The 22865-nt window shown below is 43.0% G+C and overlaps 1 protein-coding gene across 5 annotated transcripts in view; it reads left to right on the top strand.

Annotated features, from left to right (window-relative positions):
• Positions 1-22865, top strand: part of ZCWPW1 (zinc finger CW-type and PWWP domain containing 1) — a 33115-nt gene that overhangs the window by 9472 nt on the left and 778 nt on the right. For 3 of the 5 annotated variants that reach the window (XM_047779677.1, XM_047779679.1, XM_047779681.1), the window contains exons 7-17: positions 238-395; positions 608-727; positions 8201-8317; positions 9514-9634; positions 10246-10321; positions 10766-10870; positions 11636-11719; positions 12617-12683; positions 13091-13197; positions 21738-21798; positions 22446-22580. In XM_047779677.1, coding sequence (XP_047635633.1) covers positions 238-395; positions 608-727; positions 8201-8317; positions 9514-9634; positions 10246-10321; positions 10766-10870; positions 11636-11719; positions 12617-12683; positions 13091-13197; positions 21738-21798; positions 22446-22580 — 1151 coding nt within the window. Of the gene's footprint in view, positions 1-237; positions 396-607; positions 728-8200; positions 8318-9513; positions 9635-10245; positions 10322-10765; positions 10871-11635; positions 11720-12616; positions 12684-13090; positions 13198-21737; positions 21799-22380; positions 22581-22865 lie in introns of those variants that run through there. The other 2 variants (XM_047779678.1, XM_047779680.1) reach the window with 2 other exon arrangements.

Genomic DNA, 22865 nt, shown 5'->3' with positions numbered 1-22865 from the left:
TTTTTTTTGTCTTTTTAGGGCCGCACCCACAGCATATGGAGGTTCCCAGGCTAGGGGTCCAGTCAGAGCCGTAGCTGCCGGCCTGCTCCACAGCCACAGCAATGCTGGATCCTTAACCCACTGAGCAAGGCCGGGGATCGAACCTGAGTCCTCATGGATGCTAGTTGGGTTTGTTAACCGCTGAGCCATGATGGGAACTCCTCCCTTTTACCTTTTAATAAAAAATCTTATTTTCAGAGAGAGGGTAGTGGTACCTCATAATCTAGAGATTTCAGCCTCTCAGGAAGACGGAATAATTCCTGAGATAAAGACATCTAAGCCAGGCCAGCCAGATCCTGCACCCTCTGAGAAGAAATTCAGTAGACTTTCCTTAAGCAAAAGAGAGAAGAAAGCTCGTAAGTATATCAGATATACTTTGACATCTGGCTTAAGTACTTACTCCGTGAAATTAGGGAATGGGACAGGGGGCATGCTGAGAATTTTCAGCCCAAGATGTGAAACTATTTAGCTGTGATTCTTCTTCCTTCTTTCACTGGCCCGTAGTATCTACAAAGTTTCTCTTCTTTATCTCCCTACCATGCAATTTTTTTTTTTTTTGCATTCCCAGATCAGAAAATGGAGAAAACCCAAAGTGGATATGAGCACAGACAGAAAGACCAACTGAAGAAAGTGGTTCAGGATCATTCTCAGTTCAGGGACCAACAAAAAGGAGAGGGAAGTGGTTTTGGTGAGTTCAGCCATGGTGTGAAAAATCTGCTTGGGCTTGAAAATGGAAGGTGGGAGAGAGAGGTAAGGGTTAGGGTGTTAGAAAAAATTCTGCAAAGATTGTAATTTCTCTCTCACAGTTACTTGTTAGATATATGCTGCTGAGGAAGAGAGAGAACTGTTTCATTCATTCAGTTATTCAGTCATATAATCCATAGTTAATGGGTGACTACCATATACCAGACATTTTAGGAGGTGCTGAATAAATGCAGAGGGAACAAATGTAAGCCTACCACAAGAGAGATAGGTTTGTGAGGAAGGCCAACAAGAAATAGAGTAGACCTGGAATAGTTTCCAAGAAAAAGATATGGCTTAAGCCAGATCTTGAAGTATAATTTACTCAGGTGAACTAAGATGAAATTGGAGGTCAGAGTGATAATTATTGGCAGAGTCATGGAGGAGGGCTAATGGCTGTAGTTCTTGGGTGTTTTGGGTGTGGGATGTTGTAGGGATGGGACTAGATCATAAGGGACCTTACAAGTCAGGATAAGGAATTTGGATTTTATCTTAAAGGTAAAGAGGAACCATTGATATTAAGCAGGGAAAACTTTTTTTTTTGTCTTTTTAGGGCTGCAGTCATGGCATATGGAGATTCCCAGGTTAGGGGTTGAATTGGAGCTGTAGCCACCGGCCTGCGTCACAGCCACAACAATGCCATATCTGAGCTGCGTCTGCAACCTACACCGAAGCTCATGGCAATGCCAGATTCTTAACCCACTGAGCGAGGCTAGAGACCCAACTTGTGTCCTTATGGTTACTAGTCAGATTCGTTTCCACTGAGCCATGACAGAAACGCCAGAAAACTTGATAAAATTTGCATTTTAGAAAGCTTTCCCTGGCACTAGCATGGAAGATGGATTGGCAGGAGCAAGGCTGGACCCATAAAAATAAGTACAAAGAAGACAAAAAGAGTAGCAATGAAGAGGAAGAGACAAATTTGAGATCTTTAGAAGGCAGGATCAATATATGATCACCTTTTGTTATGAGAGCTGAGGAAGAGTGAGGCCTCTAAGGTAGTCTTTTTTTTTTTTTTTTTTTTTTTTTGTGTGTGTGTGTGTGTGTGTGTGTGTGTCCATGGCATGTGGAAGATCCCAGGTTAGGGATTGAACTCACCACAGCATCCATCTGAGCCTCTGCAGTGACAACTTGGGATCCTTTAGCAGATGCACCACAAGGGAACTTCAAGGACAGTCCTATTTTCTGGCATGAGTGACTGAGTGACTGAAGAATCATGATCTGAAGTGGAGACTATAGATGAGAGAGCAAGTGGAAGATGATGAATTGAGCTTTGGATGATTTAGGGGGTCTGTGATAAGATTTAAAGCTCAAGAAGGGGGTCTTGGCTGACAATACAGATTTGGGAGTTACCTGCATCAATAGGAATAGATGAAATTTTCCAGGAAGAGAGTATAGAATGAAAAGAGAAGCACAGTGGATAAAAAAACCACAGGGGGACATAACATTTAGGGTTGAACAGTGGAAAGTGGCCCAGGGAGAAAACTAAGAACTAAGAGAAAGCTTAGAAAGGTAGGAGGAAAATTAGGAGAGCGTGGTATCACAGACACCAGGTGGGGAGAGAAGTCAAGAAAGAGGGAGGGTTTAGCTGTGTCAAATGCTACTACAGGAGTTCTGGCAGCAGTGGTACAGAAGCTTAAGAATCCAGCATTGTCTCTGTGGCGGTCTGGATTTGATTCCTGGCCCCACATGGTGAAGTAAGGGTCTGGCGTTGCTGCAGCTGTGGAGTGGGTTGAAGTTGTGGCTCAGATTTGGCCCTTGGTCTAGGAACTTCCATATGCAACGGCTTCGGCCAAAAGAAAAAAAAATGCTACTATGTAGACTTCAAAAAGGATAAAGATTCGAAAATGCTCAATGGATGTCGAAAGTCATTAAGGTTGATTAGGGCAACCATGAGGGTTGGGAAGGGTGAATGGCAAGATTATAGTTGGTTGAAGAATAAATACTTATTTTTAGATGTGAAAACTAGGAGGGGAAAAATGGTCAATGCGAGTGGGTATAAAGTTAAAGATTTTTCTGTTTTTAGCTTTCTTTTAAAAGAAAGACACTTGACCTCTATATTATCAACATATTTATATGCTGAGGGAAAAATTGTTTATAGAGTGGGAGAGATTAAAGTGAATAAGAAGAGAATCAGGGAGTTCCCGTTGTGGCGCAGTGGTTAACGAATCCGACTAGGAACCATGAGGTTGCGGGTTCGATCCCTGCCCTTGCTCAGTGGGTTAATGATCTGGCGTTGCCGTGAGCTGTGGTGTAGGTCGCAGACGTGGCTCAGATCCCACCTTGCTGTGGCTCTCGTGTAGGCCGGTGGCTACAGCTCCGATTCAACCCTTAGCCTGGGAATCTTCATATGCCGTGGGAGCGGCCCAAGAAATGGCAAAAAGACAAAAAAAAAAAAAGAGAGAATCAGAATGTTTATTTTTAGTCAGAAAGGACACCTTAGCTTTTTCAGATTGGATGGAGGGAAATAGGATTGATATAGATTTATTTATTCTTTTAACAATAGTTTTTAATGCCTTATATTATGTGCCAGGCATTGTGTTGGGTACTGAAAATACAGTGGTAAACAAAGTAGATAATCCTTGTCTTCATAGAGTTTACAGTTTTAGTGTGTTAGATAATAAACACAGTGTGTGAAATAATCTTGATAATAATAATGGGAAATTTTGGTATGAGAAATAAAATAAGTTATATATTAGTATGTTTAATATTTTGAATAAGTAGACAGTCTGGGGGAAAACAGGCTTGCACCAAAAAACAAAACAAAACAGAACACAAAGTTTAAAGAACAGTGGAAGAAACAGTCATGTAGTATCTAATATGTAGTGTGTATGTATATGATTTTGATTATAAAATCATAATATGGTTTGTACACACTTGAAAGAAAACTCTAGAAAGACTCTGCAGGTGCCAAACGAGATGATCTAGGGCAGTAAACCACTCTTCATCTTGTATTGATGTGGAAATGTAAAGAGCTGGAGGTATAAGTCTCATCTGGGCAGGCTGATAGTCTGGATGTTGGTGTTCCATCTCCTATAACTCTCAAAATTAGGGTGAGGATTTGATTTTAGGCTGGGAGTTGGATGTTCACGCTTTGGCAGGGAGCTGAATTGTGATTGTAGTGAAAAGGAGGAAAAGCTGCCCAGGGTGAGCCTCTTACTATCAGTGAACCTTTCTTCCTGTTTCTCATAGTTGTCAAGGAGAGAGGGGGGGTGCTCATGCAGTAGGAAGTAGAAAGGGAGTATCCAGTGAATAAAATTTGCATTAAGTTATGTGAAGGGAAGGAAAAGAATGTCATGAGAGGAAATGGTGGAGACCTAATTAAGATCTGGCCATTTGGGAAATGCATTTGTGCAGAAATAACATTCAAGCTGAAACCTGGAGAAAGAGTAGAAGTTAGGAGTGAAGCATAGGAGAAAGAGTTTTATTTACTTGGTTAGTTAGTTATTTAGTTAATTATTTTTTTGTCTTTTCGTCTTTTAGGGCTGCACCCGAGGCATATGGAGGTTCCCAGGCTAGGGGTCCAATTGGAGCTACAACCGCCAGCCTACACCACAGCCACAGCCATGCAAAATCCGAGCTGCGTCTGTGACCTACACCACAGCTCACTGCAACGGCAGATCCTTTACCCACTGAGCGAGGCCAGGGATCGAACCCGAAACCTCATGGTTTTTTGTTGAATTCACTTCCAGTGCGCCACGACGGGTACTCCTGGGGGGAAGAGTTTTATGTAAGGTGAAGTTTGGCATATTGCAGGTACTTAAAGAAAGCCAGTGTAAATTGGGATTCAGATAGCAAGGGCAGCAAGGCTGAAAAGTGGCTCTGGATAAGTGTAAGGAGGGAAGCAGTGACTAGATCAAAGACCATGTTACACAGTGAGCATTTTATCTTAAGTGCAATGGGAAGCCACTGGTTGGTTTTAACCAGGGAAGTGACACCATCAAATTGATGTTTTTTTTTTTATTTTTTTTTATTTTTGTCTTTTTGCTATTTCTTTGGGCCACTCCTGTGGCATATGGAGGTTCCCAGGCTAGGGGTCGAATCGGAGCTGTAGCCACTGGCCTATGCCAGAGCCACAGCAAAGCAGGATCCGAGCCGCGTCTGCAAACTACACCACAGGTCACGGCAAGGCTGGATCCTTAACCCACTGAGCAAGGGCAGGGACTGAACCCGCAACCTCATGGTTTCTAGTCGGATTTGTTAACCACTGTGCCACGACGGGAACTCCAAATTGATGTTTTAAAAGGATCCCCTTGGTGATTAAGTGGAGAATTGAGTATGGGGAGACAAGAGTAGACTAGTTAGGAAGTTAGTGCCAGGATTAGATATTTTTGTGGTATGGATTAGGATGATGAAAGGGAGATAGTGGATGGTTTTAAGATTTTTGGAGGTAAAATTGTCAGAACTTGGTAATGAACTGCATATTGGGAGGTTAAGAGAGCAGAGAGGGTATGCCAGAGACGACTGGATGTGAAAGAAGGTGGGAAAAAGCAGCTCTGTAGGATAAGATCAAGCATTTGGGTTTGGGCTCATTAGGCTTGTGAGACATCCACATAGAGATGTCAGAGAGCAAGCCGACTGCAGGAACGGGGAGCTCAGTACGGCTCCTGGTGTGGCTCTGTGATAGTGAACACTGATGTCATAGACACATGTCAAAAGCATTTCAGTTGACTGCTCATTCTTGAAACATTCGAGGTCTCTGAGCTGAGGTTCCAAAGCCTGATCACGGGTCTGCACTCCCCATGCGGCACTTTCTCCTGAGGCCAGCTCACTCATCCCTTCTGCCTTGAAATCCATTTTCACATGTAACGACGCACAGATGTACACTAGAGGCCTGGAGATTGGACAGAGAACAAGGGGAACCCAGTAAAGGAGACTGAGGAGGGAGGTGCAAGAAATATGGGCAGGGAAGCGGGAGAATGAAGAATCACAGAACCCAAGGAAACTAGCGTTTCAGGAATGAGCAGTCAACTGAAATGCTTTTGACATGAATCTATGACATCAGTGCTCATTATCACAGAGCCACGTCAGGAACCTCAAACGCAGTTTTCAAACACACCTTCTAAGTTGTATGTAAAGGAAACTTTAAGGAACTGAATGTCTTTAAAAACATTCCTTGGAAATTTCATCCTAAACCATAAATACCTAGTTTTATAGCATTAGGATGATTCCCCCCACTTATTTCCTCATGAATATTCATTATTTTCACAACTACCATTTATTTTATTCATCTCTGTTCACTTTTTTTTTTTTTGTCTTTTTGCCATTTCTTGGGCCGCTCCTGCGGTATATGGAGGTTCCCAGGCTAGGGGTCCAATTGGAGCTGTAGCCACCGGCCTACACCACAGTCACAGCAACGCGGGATCCGAGCCGAGTCTGCAACCTACACCACAGCTCACGGCAACGCCGGATCCTTTAACCCACTGAGTGAGGCCAGGGATTGAACCCGCAACCTCATGGTTCTTAGTCGGATTCGTTAACTACTGTACCACGACGGGAACTCCTCTGTTCACTTTTAAGGTCCCTGGCCCTTTCCCCACTCTTTTTTTCTAGTCTTGCCAGGTCACCTCCATAAACATCCAAAACTTTGAGTGGCACTTTTCACTGAGATGGAGGGCCTCCTGTGTGTTTCAGCATTTAAGGTAGAATTTGATAGTGAATTTAGTAGAGAAACGTATTGATTGATGATTATTATGAATATAAATGTACTTATGTGCCTGATTATGTTATTGTTCTCTAGCAACAGGCACTGAATGGGTATAGGGACAGAAAAGGCAGAGTGGGTTCATTCAGAGTTGTGTTTTGCCAGCTAGGAGGGAGGGAGGACAGAGGGGAAGGGAGTTAAAGATATCAGCAAAAGAATCTAAGGTAATAAATCTGTGTAAATACAGAGTGAAGAGGTTGCTACTAGATTGAGAGGAAGGTAGGATTGGAGATCTAGACAAAGTGAAAGTTGCTGTGGTTGTTTTTGAGCAGGTGAGGTAGAAGAATGGGGCATTTTTATCAGAGAGGGATGTTTGGATAAGTGTGTTTAGGGGTGTGTGAGGTCTCTGCAGATGACTGGGTGGGGCATGCAGGATGAGAGTGGGTTCCTGAGGTGAAGGAAAGGTGTGAGGGCAGGAGGTGGACAGGAGGAGACCGAACCAGATGCCAGATGCCAACATCTTTATGAGGGAGATGAGAAGGCAGTGTAATCCAATAGCATGGACCTCAAGGGAGGAAGGGTTTTTATAGGAGGGAAGGTACTAAATATCAGTGGGGAGCAAGGATGATGCTGACCCCACTTTCTGGCCTGGGGTATGTGAGAAGGAGCAGACTGTACTTAGAGGGCTGCAGGGGTCGGGTTGGGGCCTTGTCATTAGTGCATCACCAGGTTTCAAAAAGGAGGAGAGGTTCAGAGAAGAGGTTGACAATATGTGGACTTTTGTTGCTTTTGTCTGGAATTCCAAAGAATGTAGTGGAAGGGTTTGGGAGGGAGCGAGTAGAGGCTGTGGGGGGCGTTGGGTCAACTTAGAAGATGGGGGGATAGAGAAAATTTGGAAGATAATGGATAAAAGGCATGTTTGGCCTTTGAGCAGGGCCTGAAGTAAACAGGCTTAGACCTGTCTTTTGGAGGGGAGTGAACTCAGGTCTCAAGGGCTGCAATTTAGTGATTTGGTGACAGGTTAATTTGTTGAGATTCAAATAGGAACTCTGGATGTTATGAGCAAAAGAGGTGCTGATTAGTCCTTCAAAAGTACTTTTAGTAGTGACATGACAGCAGAGAATGAGGCACTAGCCAGAAGGATGCCAGGCAACCTTTTAAAGAACTGTCAATACAAAGAACACTCCTTTCTGCCTTGAGGGCAGGGGAGATGATAGCATGGTGTGAAAGAAAGCTTGAGATGTGAGACCTGGGTTTAAATTCAGCTTTGCCACCAATTTAGACTGATCTTCAGCTGTTAGTTATCTTCTCTCTCTCTCTCTCTCTCTCTCTCTCTCTCTCTCTTTTTGGCTTTTGCCATTTCTCGAGCCGCTCCCGTGGCATATGGAGGTTCCCAGGCTAGGGGTCTCATTGGAGCTGTAGCCACTGGCCTACACCACAGCCATAGCAACGTGGGATCCGAGCTGCATCTGCCACCCACACCACAGCTCACGGCAACGCTGGATCCTTAACCCATTGAGCAAGGCCAGGGAACAAACCTGCCACCTCATAGTTCCTAGTCGGATTCGTTAACCACTGTGCCACTACGGGAACTCCTTGTTATCTTCTCTGAGCTTTTAGTTTTCCCATTTATAAGTCAGGGATTGGACTAGTTGATCTCTAAGGCTATGTGATTCCGGCAGGGATGCAGTGGTGGGGAGTATATTGTTTTTAATTGAATTGAAGAAGGAAGAACATATTTTTGAGTCTCTTACTTCATATTTTTTCCTGTGACAGATCAGTGTCTAGTCTGGGTCCAGTGTTCCTCTCCAAACTGTGAGAAATGGAGGCGGCTACGTGGGAACATTGACCCCTCAGTTCTTCCAGATAATTGGTCCTGTGACCAGAATACAGGTAGAGTGGAGTAGAAATTTTTTTTTTTTTTGTAAATCAGTTTTTATTGGTCCTTCCTTTCTTTCTCTGCTTGCATACTTTAGATTAAATATGACAAAAATAGGAGTTTCTGCTGGGGCACAGTGGGTTAAGGATCTGGCATTATCTCTGCAATGGCTTGGGTTGCTGTTGAGGCACAGGTTTGATCCTCAACCTAGGAACTTCTGTATGCCATGGGTGCAGCCCCCCAAAATATGACAGAATTATAGTTATAATTCCAGGTGTCCTTGTGTTAGTGTTTGGAGGAGAGGAAAGGATCTTCCTGATATATCAGAATGAATCAGGCAAAAAGGGCTAGAAGGGAGTTCCTGTTGTGGCGCAGTGGTTAATGAATCCAACTAGGAACCATGAGGTTGCAGGTTTGATCCCTGGCCTTGTTCAATGGGTTAAGGATCCAGTGTTGCCGTGAACTGTGGTGTAGGTCGCAGATGCGGCTTGGATCCCTTGTTGCTGTGGCTGTGGTGTAGGCCGGTGGCTACAGCTCCGATTGGACCCCTGGCCTGGGAACCTCCACATGCCGCAGGAGCAGCCCTAGAAAGGGCAAAAAGACCACAAAAAGGGGGGGGGGCCTTGAAGAAAACAGCCTTTCTTCTAGAAAGAGAAGAGTTATGTTGGGTGGAGGGTCCTAGAATCTAAACATATATTCTGAGTGAATTCCATCCTGTTCAGCATTGGTTTGACTCTGTCATTCTGATTAGATTGTTGGTATTGGGTAGGTGGGTAGGAAGGGATATGGGATGTATGGAGAAAAGCAGATGAGAGAGATGCAGTGGCTTAGAATTCTAGAATGTTTGAAACTACTTGAAAGAGATTATGATTATCTAGTCTAGCTCAACTCTTTTACAGACAAGAAAAAAGCCTCAGAGAAATTACCTTTGTGATGGTACATTGATGGGAGCAGGGTCAGACATATGGGGTATAGGCAGAAGTTTGTAATCACTTGCTACAGAGCATAACGAGGCAACACTCCTGCTTCCGCTGCCTCTAGCTGCATTTCCTTCAAGGGTCGTTACTCTTCCTCCATGCCGGTCTCCCAGGTGTCCTTTTGGGCCTGCCTGATGCATATGCCAGCTTCTGCTTGTCCTCTCCTTGCCCTCATCCAGATTTTCACCTTATGAGGCGCTTTCCTTCCCTTCTTTCCTCCTCTGTTTTGGCAGACGCAGAGTATAATCGCTGTGATATCCCTGAGGAGACCTGGACAGGGCATGAAAGTGATGTGGCCTATGCCTCCTATATCCCAGGATCCATCATCTGGGCCAAGCAATACGGTTACCCCTGGTAGGGCCCATGGCAGTCCCTCATGAACTTGGGAGTGGTAGAATCCGTAAGGAGGGGGATGGAAATGTAAAGCATTTATAATGAAAGTGGTACCTGCCTTATAGAGCTCACAGGGTGGGGGAGAAGCTAAAGTATCAAGCTTGGAGGCTTTGCAGGAGCACGTTTTCTAGCAGTTTCACAGTGGAGGTGTATCTTCCTGGGAAAAAGGGTCAGACAATTCTACTCTGAATGGGTAGAAAGAGGAAAGTGGCTCCAAGTTTTTTTTTTTAATACATTGAGATTTGAGAGATGTACAAAGTAAAGAGAACCAGGAAGAGTGGAATAATTTCTTCTTTGGAGATGTCACTAGTCAGAAGATTTTGTTCTTGAAGTTTCCAGAAGACCTAGAACAATAAGATACTTTTACTAGGAAAATCCTGGGGTTCTTTGTACATTGATGGAAGTCACTTCAGTCATTTGTTAATGACCACTGTGGGGAGTTACAGGGGGTTCTGTTTTGGGGATCTTTTGTTTGCTAAACACATTGCTGATTTCTGTACATGTATATCGATGAGTTTGTGTTCTGTTCATCTAACCGCCTTCTGTCCCCTCTACCCATCTGTCTTCTCCAGGTGGCCAGGAATGGTAGAATCTGATCCTGACCTGGGGGAATATTTTCTTTTTGCTTCTCATCTTGATTCCCTACCGGTGAGTTTTCTTGGTTCAGGGTGGCTAGGTCAAAGTAATGAACAAATCCATCCTAACAGATTTGCAGAGTTAGAAGTATAAACATAGCCAGCAGACATGAGCAGAAACAGATACTTAGCTGGAGTGACAAACATGGAAATAAACTTGTACTTAATTAAATATTTATTCATTATTAGGACATTTGTGGTTTAAATTTTTTTATAGTTGATTTAGTATGTTCTGTCAGGACATTTATGTTTTTGATAAATATGCTTTGGTTAGTCTTGAGGTCTGGATGGAAGAACAGCGGAGTGAGGTGGGGTAGGTAGGTCAGGTTTAAGGGAATGGATGAAGCCCAGCACTCCCTTCCTTGTGGATCCTAAGTTCTTCTCCTACCCCTTCTGGCTGGAGGGCCAAAGCATGGAGGAGGACAAGAGGCCGTAACAGAACCATCTTTTATTTCAGTCCAAGTACCACGTGACATTTTTTGGAGAAACAGTCTCTCGTGCTTGGATCCCAGTCAACATGCTAAAGAACTTCCAGGAGCTGTCCCCGGAGCTAGCTGGAGTGGTGAGCAACTCTCCGGGGTCAGTTGTGATACAGGGAACTTGAAAAACTAAATCTCCCATTATTAAACCTGACTGTGCTAGGGGAAGCTGTGTTTAGAGAAAGTCCCATGTCTAACCAAATATGCAAGGGTGTGGTTATTCGTGAAGGACTCTTCTTTCTACCAGGGTTGCAGCAGGATAGTTAATGAAACAATATTTTCTTCCTATAATTGGGGGATTAGCCTTACAAATGATCAGAGGCCCAGAAGCTCTGGGACCTTAGAAAAATCAGGTAGTGAGTATTAAATCAAACATCTGGATCTAAAGAAACTTGTGAGAAGCTTAGAAGTGCAATCACTGGAAATCCTTTAATCTTGCCTTTAAAAATTTCCATGGGCTTTACTTTGGAGAGGAAACCAAAATGTTGGTTGAAAATATTGCTAGAAGTTGATGAAAGTTTTATTTGGATGTAAGGGGGGTTTGTGTCTCTAAACTCAAAAGATGAAGAATAGAAGTATCATCTCAGTACCAGAAACTGGAAATGGATGTAAAGATAACGTCTGGTGAGTAGCAGTATGTTGGGGTCACCTCTCAAAAAAAAATATGCATAGTCTTTTTAGGGCTGCACTTGCAGTATACGGAGGTTCCCAGGCTAGGGGTCCAATCGGAGCTGCAGCTGCCGGCCTACACCACAGCCACAGCAACACAGACTCCGAGTTGCATCTGCGACCTACACCTTAGCTCACAGCTAATATTTATCATTGACTTTAATCTCCTTTTATTTCAGAAAAAGTGCAGGAATAAGGACTGCAGCCAGAAACTTGGGGCAGCCCTGATGATGGCTCAAGAGGCAGAGCAGATCAGTATTCAGGTGGGAGAGTTTAGATCACATACCTGCTCCTTTTTGGGACTTGGGACACAAAGCGAACCATACATCCCCTACTATAGAAAACTGGCTTGTTCTTATCCGTTATAGTTGATCTTAAAACTACTAGTCTTTTCTTCCCAGGCCAGATTCCCTTGACTCCTTAAATTGTCCATTCGTTTCCTTATATTTGGACAAATGGGATCTTTTCTAAGCCCAGGCAGAGTCAGTTTGTGGTAGGGAGCATCTTACTTTCCTGTTTAATTTCAGGTCTCAGTTGTATGTATCTTACCCGTTCTTTTATGTGGAGTCAGTTTTTACTCTCAAATTGTGCCTTTGGGTGGGGCAGAGAACTACAAATAGTGCATTTCCCCTTTCCAGTTATTAACTGAACTGTAAACAAACTGGAAAAAGAAATAATAATAATATTATGTATTATAATGTAATATATTATACTGGTTAATCGCCATAAAAATATAGATAAACCTAATGTGAAATTTATTTTTCTTTTTCCTTTTTTTTTTTTGGTCTTTTCTAGGGCCACACCTGCGGTGTATGGAGGTTCCCAGGCTAGGGGTCTAATCGGAGCTGTAGCTGCTGGCCTGTGCCACAGCCATAGCAACGCCACATCTGAGCCGCGCCTGCGACCTACACCACAGCTCATGGCAACACTGGATCCTTAACCCACTGAGCAAGGCCAGGGATCAGACCCGCAACCTCATGGTTCCTAGTCGGATTCGTTAACCACTGAGCCATGACGGGAACTCCCTAATGTGAAATTTAAAGTGAAAATGGTGTGGAATATGTATAAAAATTCTGCAACAAAAAAATCTTGAAAACAAAAAAGCACAAATAGCTCCTGGGAGAGTAGTGGATAATGCCTTTGTTTCTTGGTTCCCTCAGGAGCGGGTTAATTTGTTTGGTTTCTGGAGCCGATACAGTGGATCTGACCATGGTAGGGAAGGAAAAGGTAGGATAAGTAGGAGTTAAGGACTAGAGATGGCTCAGAGGAATTCCTTCATGAGGCAGCAACTTAAACATTTCTTTATTGTGTATCTAATGTCATCAGCCTAGTTCTGAATTCTATAATGGGAGGTTCTCCATGGATGCCATTGACCAAGTATCTGGGATGTATGGATAGACAGAGGGGTAAAGAGAGAAGTGGAGGAGAAAAGAGAGTAAGGAGGGAGGGTGCATGTTGCATAGTGACAGGACTTTGCAAGGGGTGGAACCATGATCTAGGATCGTGTTTTATGGAGAAAATACCACTTGGATATGAAAAAGTTTGAAAACTGATTCTTTGGAATCAGCTCCACTAATGAATCAATTTTTTTATTGGATAATTTTTTTAGCCTTTCCTTCTTATTCCTGTTGTAGACTTAATGCTCTCTAGGGCTAACAGTTCAGATTCCTGCATGGAGAAGGAAGAGGAAGAGTCAGAGTTGGAGGAGGAGGAGGAAGTGGAGGAGGAGCAAGAGAAAAAAGTAAGATTGATCTTGGGGATTCCTTTTAGGAGATTACTGTAGGGCATCTGGTTAGCATGGATTTATTTATATTTATTTATTTATTTATTTGGTCTTTTTGCCTTTTCTAGGGCCACTCCTGCGGCATATGGAGGTTCCCAGGCTAGGGGTCCAATTGGAGCTACAGTCACCGGTCTACACCAGAGCCATAGCAACACAGGATCCGAGCCGCGTCTGCGACCTACACCACAGTTCATGGCAACGCCGGATCCTTAACCCACTGAGCAAGGGCAGGGACCGAACCCGCAACCTCATGGTTCCTAGTCGGATTCGTTAACCACTGCGCCATGATGGGAACTCCGGATTTATATTTACTAAGGAACTGTCCGGCCCCTGCCTCAGGGTCATCCTGACTGGCTGGTCTTATCTTCTTAGGGGTTTCTGGGGAAGGAGAGTCTCCTCTTTACTCAGTCTAATATTTCACATCTCTAGGAACTTTATTTTTTTAGGGGGTGGCCCGTGGAAGTTCCCAGGGGAGGGGTCAAATCGGAGCTACAGCTGCTGGCCTACACCGCAGCCACAGCCACATGGGATCTGAGCCACATCTGCAACCTACACTACAGCTCACTGCTACGCCAGATCCTTAACCCACTGAGTGAGGCCAGGGATCAAACTTGCATCCTCATGGATACTATCGGGTTTGTTACCACTGAGCCACAATGGAAACTCTAGAACTTATTTGATTATCATTTTAGTTCCTATTGTAGTTCTTTGGTTCTTACTGGAGCAATTTCAGAGAATAGCAGGTTGCTTTTCTTCACTCTCCTTTCTTCCTTGTGTGGATATTAGGATATTCATTATTTTATTTCCTGAGTGTTTTCATGCATATGAAATATAGATTTTTTTCATATTTAAAGACTTTAAGAGCTGTTTTAGGTTCAAAGGAAAATTGAGAGGAAGGTACAAAGAGTTCCCATATCCCCCTGCCCCACATTATCAATATCCCCTACCAGAATGGTGCATTTATTTAAAACTGATGGAGTTCCCATCATGGTGTAGTGGAAGTGAATCTGACTAGGAACCATGAGGTTGTGGGTTCAATCCCTGGCCTCGCTCGGTGGATTAAGGATCCGGCCCTAAAAAAACAAAACAAAACCAAAAAAACCAGTCTATCTTTGTGAGAGTTCCCTGGTGGCTCAGTGCGTTAAGGCTCTCTTGTCATTGCTGTGACTTAGGTTGCTTCTGTGGAGCAGATTTGATCCCTGGCCTGGGAACTTCTGCGTACTATGGGCAAAGTCCCTACCCTAAGACTATCTTTGTTCCATTTTATTGCCTTTTTTCTTCTTTGTCTAAGATCAGCTGACTCTGTTGATGTGAGTCTATTTCTGGGCTCTGTCTTATCTTCCATTGATCTATTTGTCTATTCTTTTACCAGTACCACACGGTCTTGATTACTGTAGCTTTACAGTAAGTCTTGAATTTGGGTAGGGTCAGTCTTTTAACTTTGTCCTTCTCCTTCAATACTGTGTTGGCTATTCTGGGTCTTTTGCTTTTCCGTATAACTTTAGAATCAGTTTGTTGATATCCACAAAATAACTTCCTGGGATTTTGATTGGAGTTGCATTGATTCTATAGATCAGGCTGAGAAAAACTAACGTCTTGAAAATATTGAGTCTTTCCACTCACAAACATGAACTATTTCTTCATCTATTTAGTTTTTCTTTGATTTCATTCATCAGAGTTTTGTAGTTTTCCTCATGTATATCTTGTATATATATTTCTAGATTTATACCTAAGTATTTAATTTTTGGAGGGTGTTAATATAAATGGTATATAAATGTGCTTTTTTTCTTTTTTTTTGTCTTTTCGTCTTTTTCTAGGACCATACTCGCGGCACATGGAGGTTCCCAGGCTAGGGGTCGAATCGGAGCTGTAGCCGCCAGCCTACACCAGAGCCACAGCAACGCGGGATCGAGCTGCGTCTGCGACCTACACCACAGCTCACAGCAACGCCAGATCCCTAACCTGCTGAGCGAGGCCAGGGATCGAACTTGCAACCTCATGGTTCCTAGTCAGATTCGTTAACCACTGCGCTATGAGGGGAACTCCATAAATGTGCTTTTTATTTATATTTTTTTTTCTTAGGACTACACCTGCACCATATGGAAGTTCCTGGGCTAGGGGTTGAATCAGAGCTGCAGCTGCTGGCCTACACCACAGCCACAGCAGCACCAAATGCGAGCCACATCTACAACCTATGCTGAAGCTTGCAGCAATGCCAGATCCTTAACCCACTGAGCAAGGCCAGGGATGGAACCTTCATCCTCGTAGACACTATGTCAGTTTCTTAACCCGCTGAGCCACAATGGGAATTCCCTAAATGTGCTTTTAAATATCAAATTCCACTTGTTTATTGCTGGTATATAGAAAAGTTATTAACTTTGGTATATTAATCTTGTGTCCTCCAAACTTGCTACAATTGCTTATTAGCTGCTGGAGTTTTTATTTGTTACTTTTGGATTTTCTACATAGATAGTCATGTCACCTGTAAACAAAGACAGTTTCATTTCTTCATCCTCAGTCTCTATACTTTTTGTTTCCTTTATATTATTGCATGAGCTGGAACTTCCCAGTATGATGTTGAAAAGGAGTGGTGATGGAGTTCCTATTGTGGCTCATCAGGATAAGGACCCAGTGTTGTCTCTGTGAGGATGCAGGTTCAATCCCTGGCTTGGCTCAGTGGAGGATCTGGCATTGTCATTAAGCTGTGGCATAGTTTGCAGATGCAGCTCAGATGTGGTATTGCCATGGCTGTGGCATAACCTGCACCTGCAGCTCCAATTGAGCCCCTGGCCTGGGAACTTCCATATGCCACAGGTGCAGCTGTAAAAAGAAAAGAAAAAGAAAGAAAAAAAGAAAAGGAGTGGCAAAAGGGGACATTGTTGCCTTGTGTCTGATTTCTAGTTTCTCACCATTAAGTATGAGGTTGGCTGTAGCCTTTTTGTAGATATTCTCTTTTTTTTGTTGTTGTTGTTGTTGTTGTTATTGTTGTTGTTGTTGTTGCTATTTCTTGGGCCGCTCCCGCGGCACATGGAGGTTCCCAGGCTAGGGGTTGAATCGGAGCTGTAGCCACCGGCCTACGCCAGAGCCACAGCAACGCGGGATCCGAGCCGCTTCTGCAACCTACACCACAGCTCATGGCAACGCCGGATCGTTAACCCACTGAGCAAGGGCAGGGACCGAACCCGCAACCTCATGGTTCCTAGTCGGATTCGTTAACCACTGCGCCACGACGGGAACTCCTTTGTAGATATTCTTTATCAAGTTGAGGAAGTTCAGCTGTATCCCTAATTTACTGAGAATTTTTGTTATGAATAAGTGTTGAATTTTGTCAAATGCTTTTTCTGCATCTATTGATATGATCATGTGATTTTTTTTTTAGCCTGTTGATGTGATGGAATACATGAATTGATTTTCATATGTTGAACCAGGAGTTGTGACTCAGTGGTAATGAACACAACTTGTGTCCATGAGGACGAGGGTTCAATCCCTGGCATCATGTAGTGGGTTAAGGATCTGGCATTACCATGAACTGTGGTATAGTTTGCAGACATGGCTCAGGTCCTGAGTTACTGTGGCTATGGCGTAGGCCAGCAGTTATAGCTTTGATTTGACCTCTAGCCTGGAAACTTCCATATGCCATGGGTGTGGCCCTAAAAAAAAAAAAAAGCAAATGTTGAACCAGCCTTGCATGCATTAGATAAATCCCCCTTGTTCATGGTGTATAATTCTTTTTATACATTGTTGGATTTGATTTGCTAATATTTTGTTGAGGACTTTTACATCTTACATCTCTTCCTAAGAGATATTGGCTTATCATTTTCTTTTCTTGTGTTGTCTTTGTCTGGTTTCAGTATTAGGGTAATGCTGGCCTCATAGAATGAGTTAGGAAATAAAATAGTGAATATCCTAATATCCATACAAGGAAGAAAGGAGAGTGAAGAAAAGGAACCTGCTATTCTCTGAAATTGCTCCAGTAAGAACCAAGAACTACAACAGGAACTAAGATGATAGTCATAAAATAAGTTAGGAAATATTCTCTTTGCTTCTAGTCTCTGAAACAGATTATAGAGAATTGGTATAATTTTTTTTTTGTCTTTTTGCCTTTTCTAGGGCCCAGGCTAGCATATGGAGGTTCCCAGGCTAGGGGTTTAATCAGAGCTGTAGCTGCTGGCCTACGCCAGAGCCACAGTAATGCGGGATCCAAGACACGTCTGCAACCTACACCACAGCTCATGGCAACGCTGGATCCTTAATCCACTGAGCGAGGCCAGGGATCAAACCCACAACCTCATGGTTCCTAGTTGGATTCGTTAACCACTGAGCCACGACGGCAACTCCAGAATTGGTATAATTTCTTCCCTTTATTTCCACTGTGCCACAATGGGAACTCCTAGATGATTGATTTTAGATCTTTCCTCTTTTCCAATATATGCATTCAATGCTATAAATTTCCCTTAAGCACTGCTTTCACTGTATCTCACAAATTTTAGTAAGTTGTATTTTCATTTTCATTTAGTTCAACACACTAAAAAATTTCTTTTGAGATTTCTTCTTTGACCTATGTGTTATTTAGAAGTGTCGTTTGGAGTTCCCGCTGTGGCACAGTGGGTTAATGATCTGGTTTGTCTCTGTGGAGGTGCCTAGTTCCATCCCAGGCCCTGTGCAGTGGGTTAAGGATCCTGTGTTGCTGTAACTGTGGTGAAGGTTGCAGCTCTGGGCTTGGATTCAATTCCTGGATTGGGGACTTCCGTGGGGGTGAAAGAAAAAGGAAAAAAAAAAGTGTGGTGTTTAATATTGACATGTTTTGGGAGTTTCCATTTTTTTTCCTTTTTGGCTGTGCTTGTGGCATGTGGAGGTTCCCAGGCCAGGGATCAAACCTGCACCATAGCAGCGACCTGAGCTGTTTCAGTGACAATGCTGGGTCCTTAACCTGCTAAGCCACAGAGGAACTCCTTCCAGTTACCTTTTTGTTATTGATTTCCAGTTTAATTTCAGTGGGATCTGAGAGCAGATATAATAGGATTTTTATTCTTTTAAAATTAAGTTGTGTTCTATGGCTGAGACTGTGGTCAATATTGGTGAATGTTCCACATGAGCCTGAGAAGAAGGTGTACTCTGTTGTTGGATGAAGTAATCTAAAGATGTCAATCATATTCAGTTAATTGGTGGTGGTGTTTAGTTCAGCTATGTCCTTACTGATTTTCTGCCTGCTGGATCTGTCCATTTCTGATAGAAGGGTGTTGAAGTCTCCAACTATGATAGTGGAATCAACTATTTTTCTTTGCAATTCTGTCATTGTTTGCCTCATGTAGTTTGGTGTTCTATTGTGAGCTGCATAAACTCTTAGGATTGTTATGTGTTCTCAGAGAATTAACCCCTTTATCATTATGTACTGCCCTTCTTCCTTAACTTTCATTGTTTTGAAGTCTGCTTTGTCTGAAATTAATACATTAGCTACTCCTGCTTCCTTTGGATCAGTGTTAGCATGGTATATTTTTTGTCATCCATTTATTATATATACATTATATATGTCTTTAAAGTGGGTTTCTTATAGACAGTATATAATTAGGTCTTAGTTTTTTGATCCATTCTGACAATCTGTGCCTTTTAATTGGTCATTTTAGACATTTATTTAGACTGTCTAAATTCAAAGTAATTATTAATACAGTTGGATTTATATCTACAGTATTTGTTACTGTTTTCTATTTGCTGCCCTTGTTCTTTCTTTCTTTTTTTTTTTTTTTTAAAGGGCAGCACCTGTGGCATTTGGACGTTCCTAGGCTAGGGTCAAATTGGAGCTGCAGTTGGCAGCCTACACCACAACCATAGCAACTCAGGATCCTTAACTCACTTCAACCTACACCACAGCTCATGGCAACTCGAGATCCTTAACTCAGTGAGCAAGGCCAGGGATTGAACCTACAGCCTCGTGGATACTAGTCGGGTTCATAACCTGCTGAGCCACAATGGGAACCCGCTTTCTTCCTATTTTTGTTTTCCATTCTTTACCTCTCTTTTGTAGTTTTGATTGAGCTTTTTTTTTTTTTTTTTTTTTTGCTTTTTAGTGCCACACCAGCAGCATATGGAGGTTCCCAGGCCAGGGGTCTAATTGGAGCTACAGCTGCCAGCCTACACCATAGCCATAGCAACGCCCGATCTGAGCCACGTCTGCGACCTACACCACAGCTCACGGCAATGCCGGATCCTTAACCCACTGAGCAAGGCCAGGGATTGAACCCGAAGCCTCATGGTTCCTAGTTGGATTCATTTCCACTGAGCCATGACAGGAACTCCCTGATTGAGCATTTTATATGATTCCATTTTCTTCCCTTTGTTAGCTTATCATATAAGATTTTTTTTTAAATCTTCTTTAAGGAGTTTATCTTTGTTTTTTTGTAGTTTGAAAAATGCTGTGGTGTGGTTATTTGGCATTTCTCTTTCTTGGTGTTCTCTGAACTTCATGGATCTCTGGTTTGGTGTCTGACATTAATTTGGGAAATTCTCAGTCATTTTTGTTTTCAATATTTCTTTGGTTCCTTTCTCTTTTTCTTCTCCTCCTGGTATTCCAGTTACATATATCTATATGTTCTGTGGTTGTCCTACAATCATTGGATATTGTGTTCATTTTTTTTCTTTTTTCAATTTTTGGGCTCTTTGATTTTCAGGTTTTTTAAAAAATTTTTTATGGCAATTTTTCCATGGCGCAAGGAAATTCTCGGGCCAGGAACTGAATCTGAGCCATAGCTGGGACCTACACTACAGATGCAGGAGTGCTAGATCCTTTAACTCACTCCACTGGGCCAGGGATCAAACTGGTGTCACCGCAGAGACAATGTCAGATCTTAATCTGTAGCACCACAGCGGGAACTCCTGATGTTCAGTTTTGAAGGTTTCTGTTGAGATACCCATTTCATGTTTAGGTTTGATACTTGCTCTGTCTCTTCAGGTTGTGTTTTTGCCTTTTGATGTGCCTTGTAGTTTTTTCTTGATTGACAGCCATGATGTACCAAGTAAAAGGAACTGCTGTAAATATATCTTTAGTAATGTGCTGGGAAGGTTTGAGGGAGGGGAAGTGTTCTAGGTCTATGTCTGTAAATGGACCTATTCCTTTAGACAGTGAACTTCCCAGTATTTGTAGTTTTTTTTCCTCCCCTTAGGTGGGACAGAATGGTTATAGTGGTTATTTCCTTACTGCCCAGACCCAAAGGCTCTGTTCACACTCTAATAGATTAGGTTCTGGTTAACTAGTTTCTCCTGAGGGCAAGCCTTGTTAAGAAGAAGAGAGTACTCTGGTGTATTTCAGAATGGTTCCCCTTCCCCTCTCCCTGCTGGAAGCATGAAGGAATTTTTCTCTGATATTTTCTGGGAGAATCTGGTTGGGCTTTCAGAGGTGTAAAACTCACAAAAGTCTGGAAGCGCCCCCCACTACCGCCCCATGACTGGGTATCTCTGTCTCTCAGACTTGTCTAAACTGAGTAATTCATTTATTACTATTGAGGTTTTCTTGTCCTGGCAATAGTTCTCCTGGTAGTTTCTGCTTTTGAGTCTGCTCTGGTAAGCCAATATATATTTGCCTCTGTATTTTCAATTTCGAGGGCAGAGGTTTGCCCTGTGTCTTTTGGATCCAAAAAAAGATGTTGATTTTGCACACTGTTTAGCCTTTTTTTTTTCCTTCTTTTTTTCTTTTTTGGCTGCCCCTCAGATTATGGAGTTCCAAGGCCAGGGATCAGATCTGAGCTGCAGTTGTGACCAAAGCTGCAGCTGCTACAATGACGGAACCCTAACTCACTGTGCCGGGCCAGGGATCAAACCTGTGTTCCAGTGCTCCCAAGACACCACCAATCCTGTTGCTTCACAGTGGGAACTCCTGTTCAGCTTAAAAAATTGTTGTTAGAACAGTTATGACTTCTCAGCTCCTTACTTGTAGGAATGGAAACTGAAAGTTCTGAAATGTATGTTTCACTTTCTCTTTTATTTTTGATTTTAGGGCTGCACCCACAGTATATGGAAGCTCTCAGGCTAGAGGTTGAATTGTGGCTATAGCTGCTGGTCTACACCACAACCTCAGCACCGCAGTATCCAAGCTGCCTCTGAGACCTACACCACAGCTCGTGGCAACGCCAGATTCCCCAACCCACTGAGCGCGGCCAGTGGATTGAACATGCATCCTCATGGATACTAGTCAGATTTGTTTCTGCTTTGCCACAATGGGAACTCCCTTTCTTTTATCTTTTAATTTGCCAGTTTTTATCATGTTTGTAGCCTAGCTTTATTTCCTTCTCTCGTGCGTAGAGCTTTGCATTGACTAATATCAAATCGAATAAGAAGGATGAACATTTTTATCTTTGCTGTCATTGTTTTAAGTTGTATTAGGCTCGCAGAACCTAATTTGACTTCCTTAAGTACACCCATCATTTCTGTACCATCCTATTCTATTACATTCAAAATTTTGTGACTTCATTTACATTTTATTTTTTTTCTCTCCTTATTTTTCTCAGGATCCAACTTTGCCTGGTCTGAAGCCAGCCAAAATTCAAACCAGAAAGCCTAAGGCAAGAGGTAAGCAAGATAAATGGGACATGTGCCCAGTTAAGGCAGGGCAGGAGAGAGTGGGAGGGGTCTGCAGATAGGTGGGCCTTACTGGCTGTCAGTTCCAGAACCTGAGAAGATGGGTAAGACTCATGCTAGTGTCATCAGGGAAGCGGGAACCTTTTCATTTCTGTGTGTTGAATTATAAAATCCTAGGTTATGAGTTCCTATTGTGGCTCAGCAGGTTAAGAACCTGACTAGTATCAATAAGAATTCGTGTTTGATCCCTGGCCTCTATCAGTGGGTTAAGGATCTGTCGTTGCCATGAGCTGTGGTGTGGGTCGCAGGTGCAGCTCGGATCTCATGTTGCTGTGGCTGTGGTGTAGGCCGGCAGCTGCAGCTCCAATTCGACCCCTGGCCCGGGAACCTCCATATGGCGCAGGTGTGGCCCTAAAAAGACAAATAAATAAATAAACAAAAAACAAAAGAAGAAGACCTAGGAAAAAAAAGGAAATATTTGGGAAAAAGAAAGGGACTGAGGGGGCTCATGAGATTGTGGATGAGCGGAAGATGGAGAGCAGAGACTAAATGTGGGAACTCTCTGGATCCTAGCTCTGCTGTCATTCAGGGAGAAGTAAACCATCGTCCTTCCTGGTTGGGGGGTGGGGGTGATGCAGGTGTAACAAATGGAGGAGATGCGACCCTGCAAAGGAAGAGAGTGAAGAGATCTCGGGGAAATGAAGCTGCAGCTCCTCCTGTACCCTTAATGAGAAGGAAGGAAGGGCCTGGGAATTCAGATCCAGAGCAGCCAGGTAAGGCTCAAGACTTGGGAAAAACTGTGGGGAAAATGAGGTTCATGTCTGCATTTCCCCTCCTTGTGTCATTTCTTAACAATTCTACAGTTTTTTTATTACTTTAAGAAAAAATGAAAATTAGGCCGAAAGGGCATCTTTCAAATTGTAGAAAGCAACATACTTTGCAGAAATGTAATGGTTGTTATTGGATTTGATTCAGGGGTAAGAGAATGGTAAGGAGGTGGGAACTAACATTTTTTGATCTTTCCATGAGCTGGCTAGATAGATACTTCTATGCTTATT

Source organism: Phacochoerus africanus, chromosome 5, assembly GCF_016906955.1.
Source record: "Phacochoerus africanus isolate WHEZ1 chromosome 5, ROS_Pafr_v1, whole genome shotgun sequence".
NCBI lineage: Eukaryota > Metazoa > Chordata > Mammalia > Artiodactyla > Suidae > Phacochoerus > Phacochoerus africanus.
The sequence above is the reverse complement of the archived record's forward strand: the minus strand, read 5'-3'. Positions and strand labels throughout refer to the sequence as shown.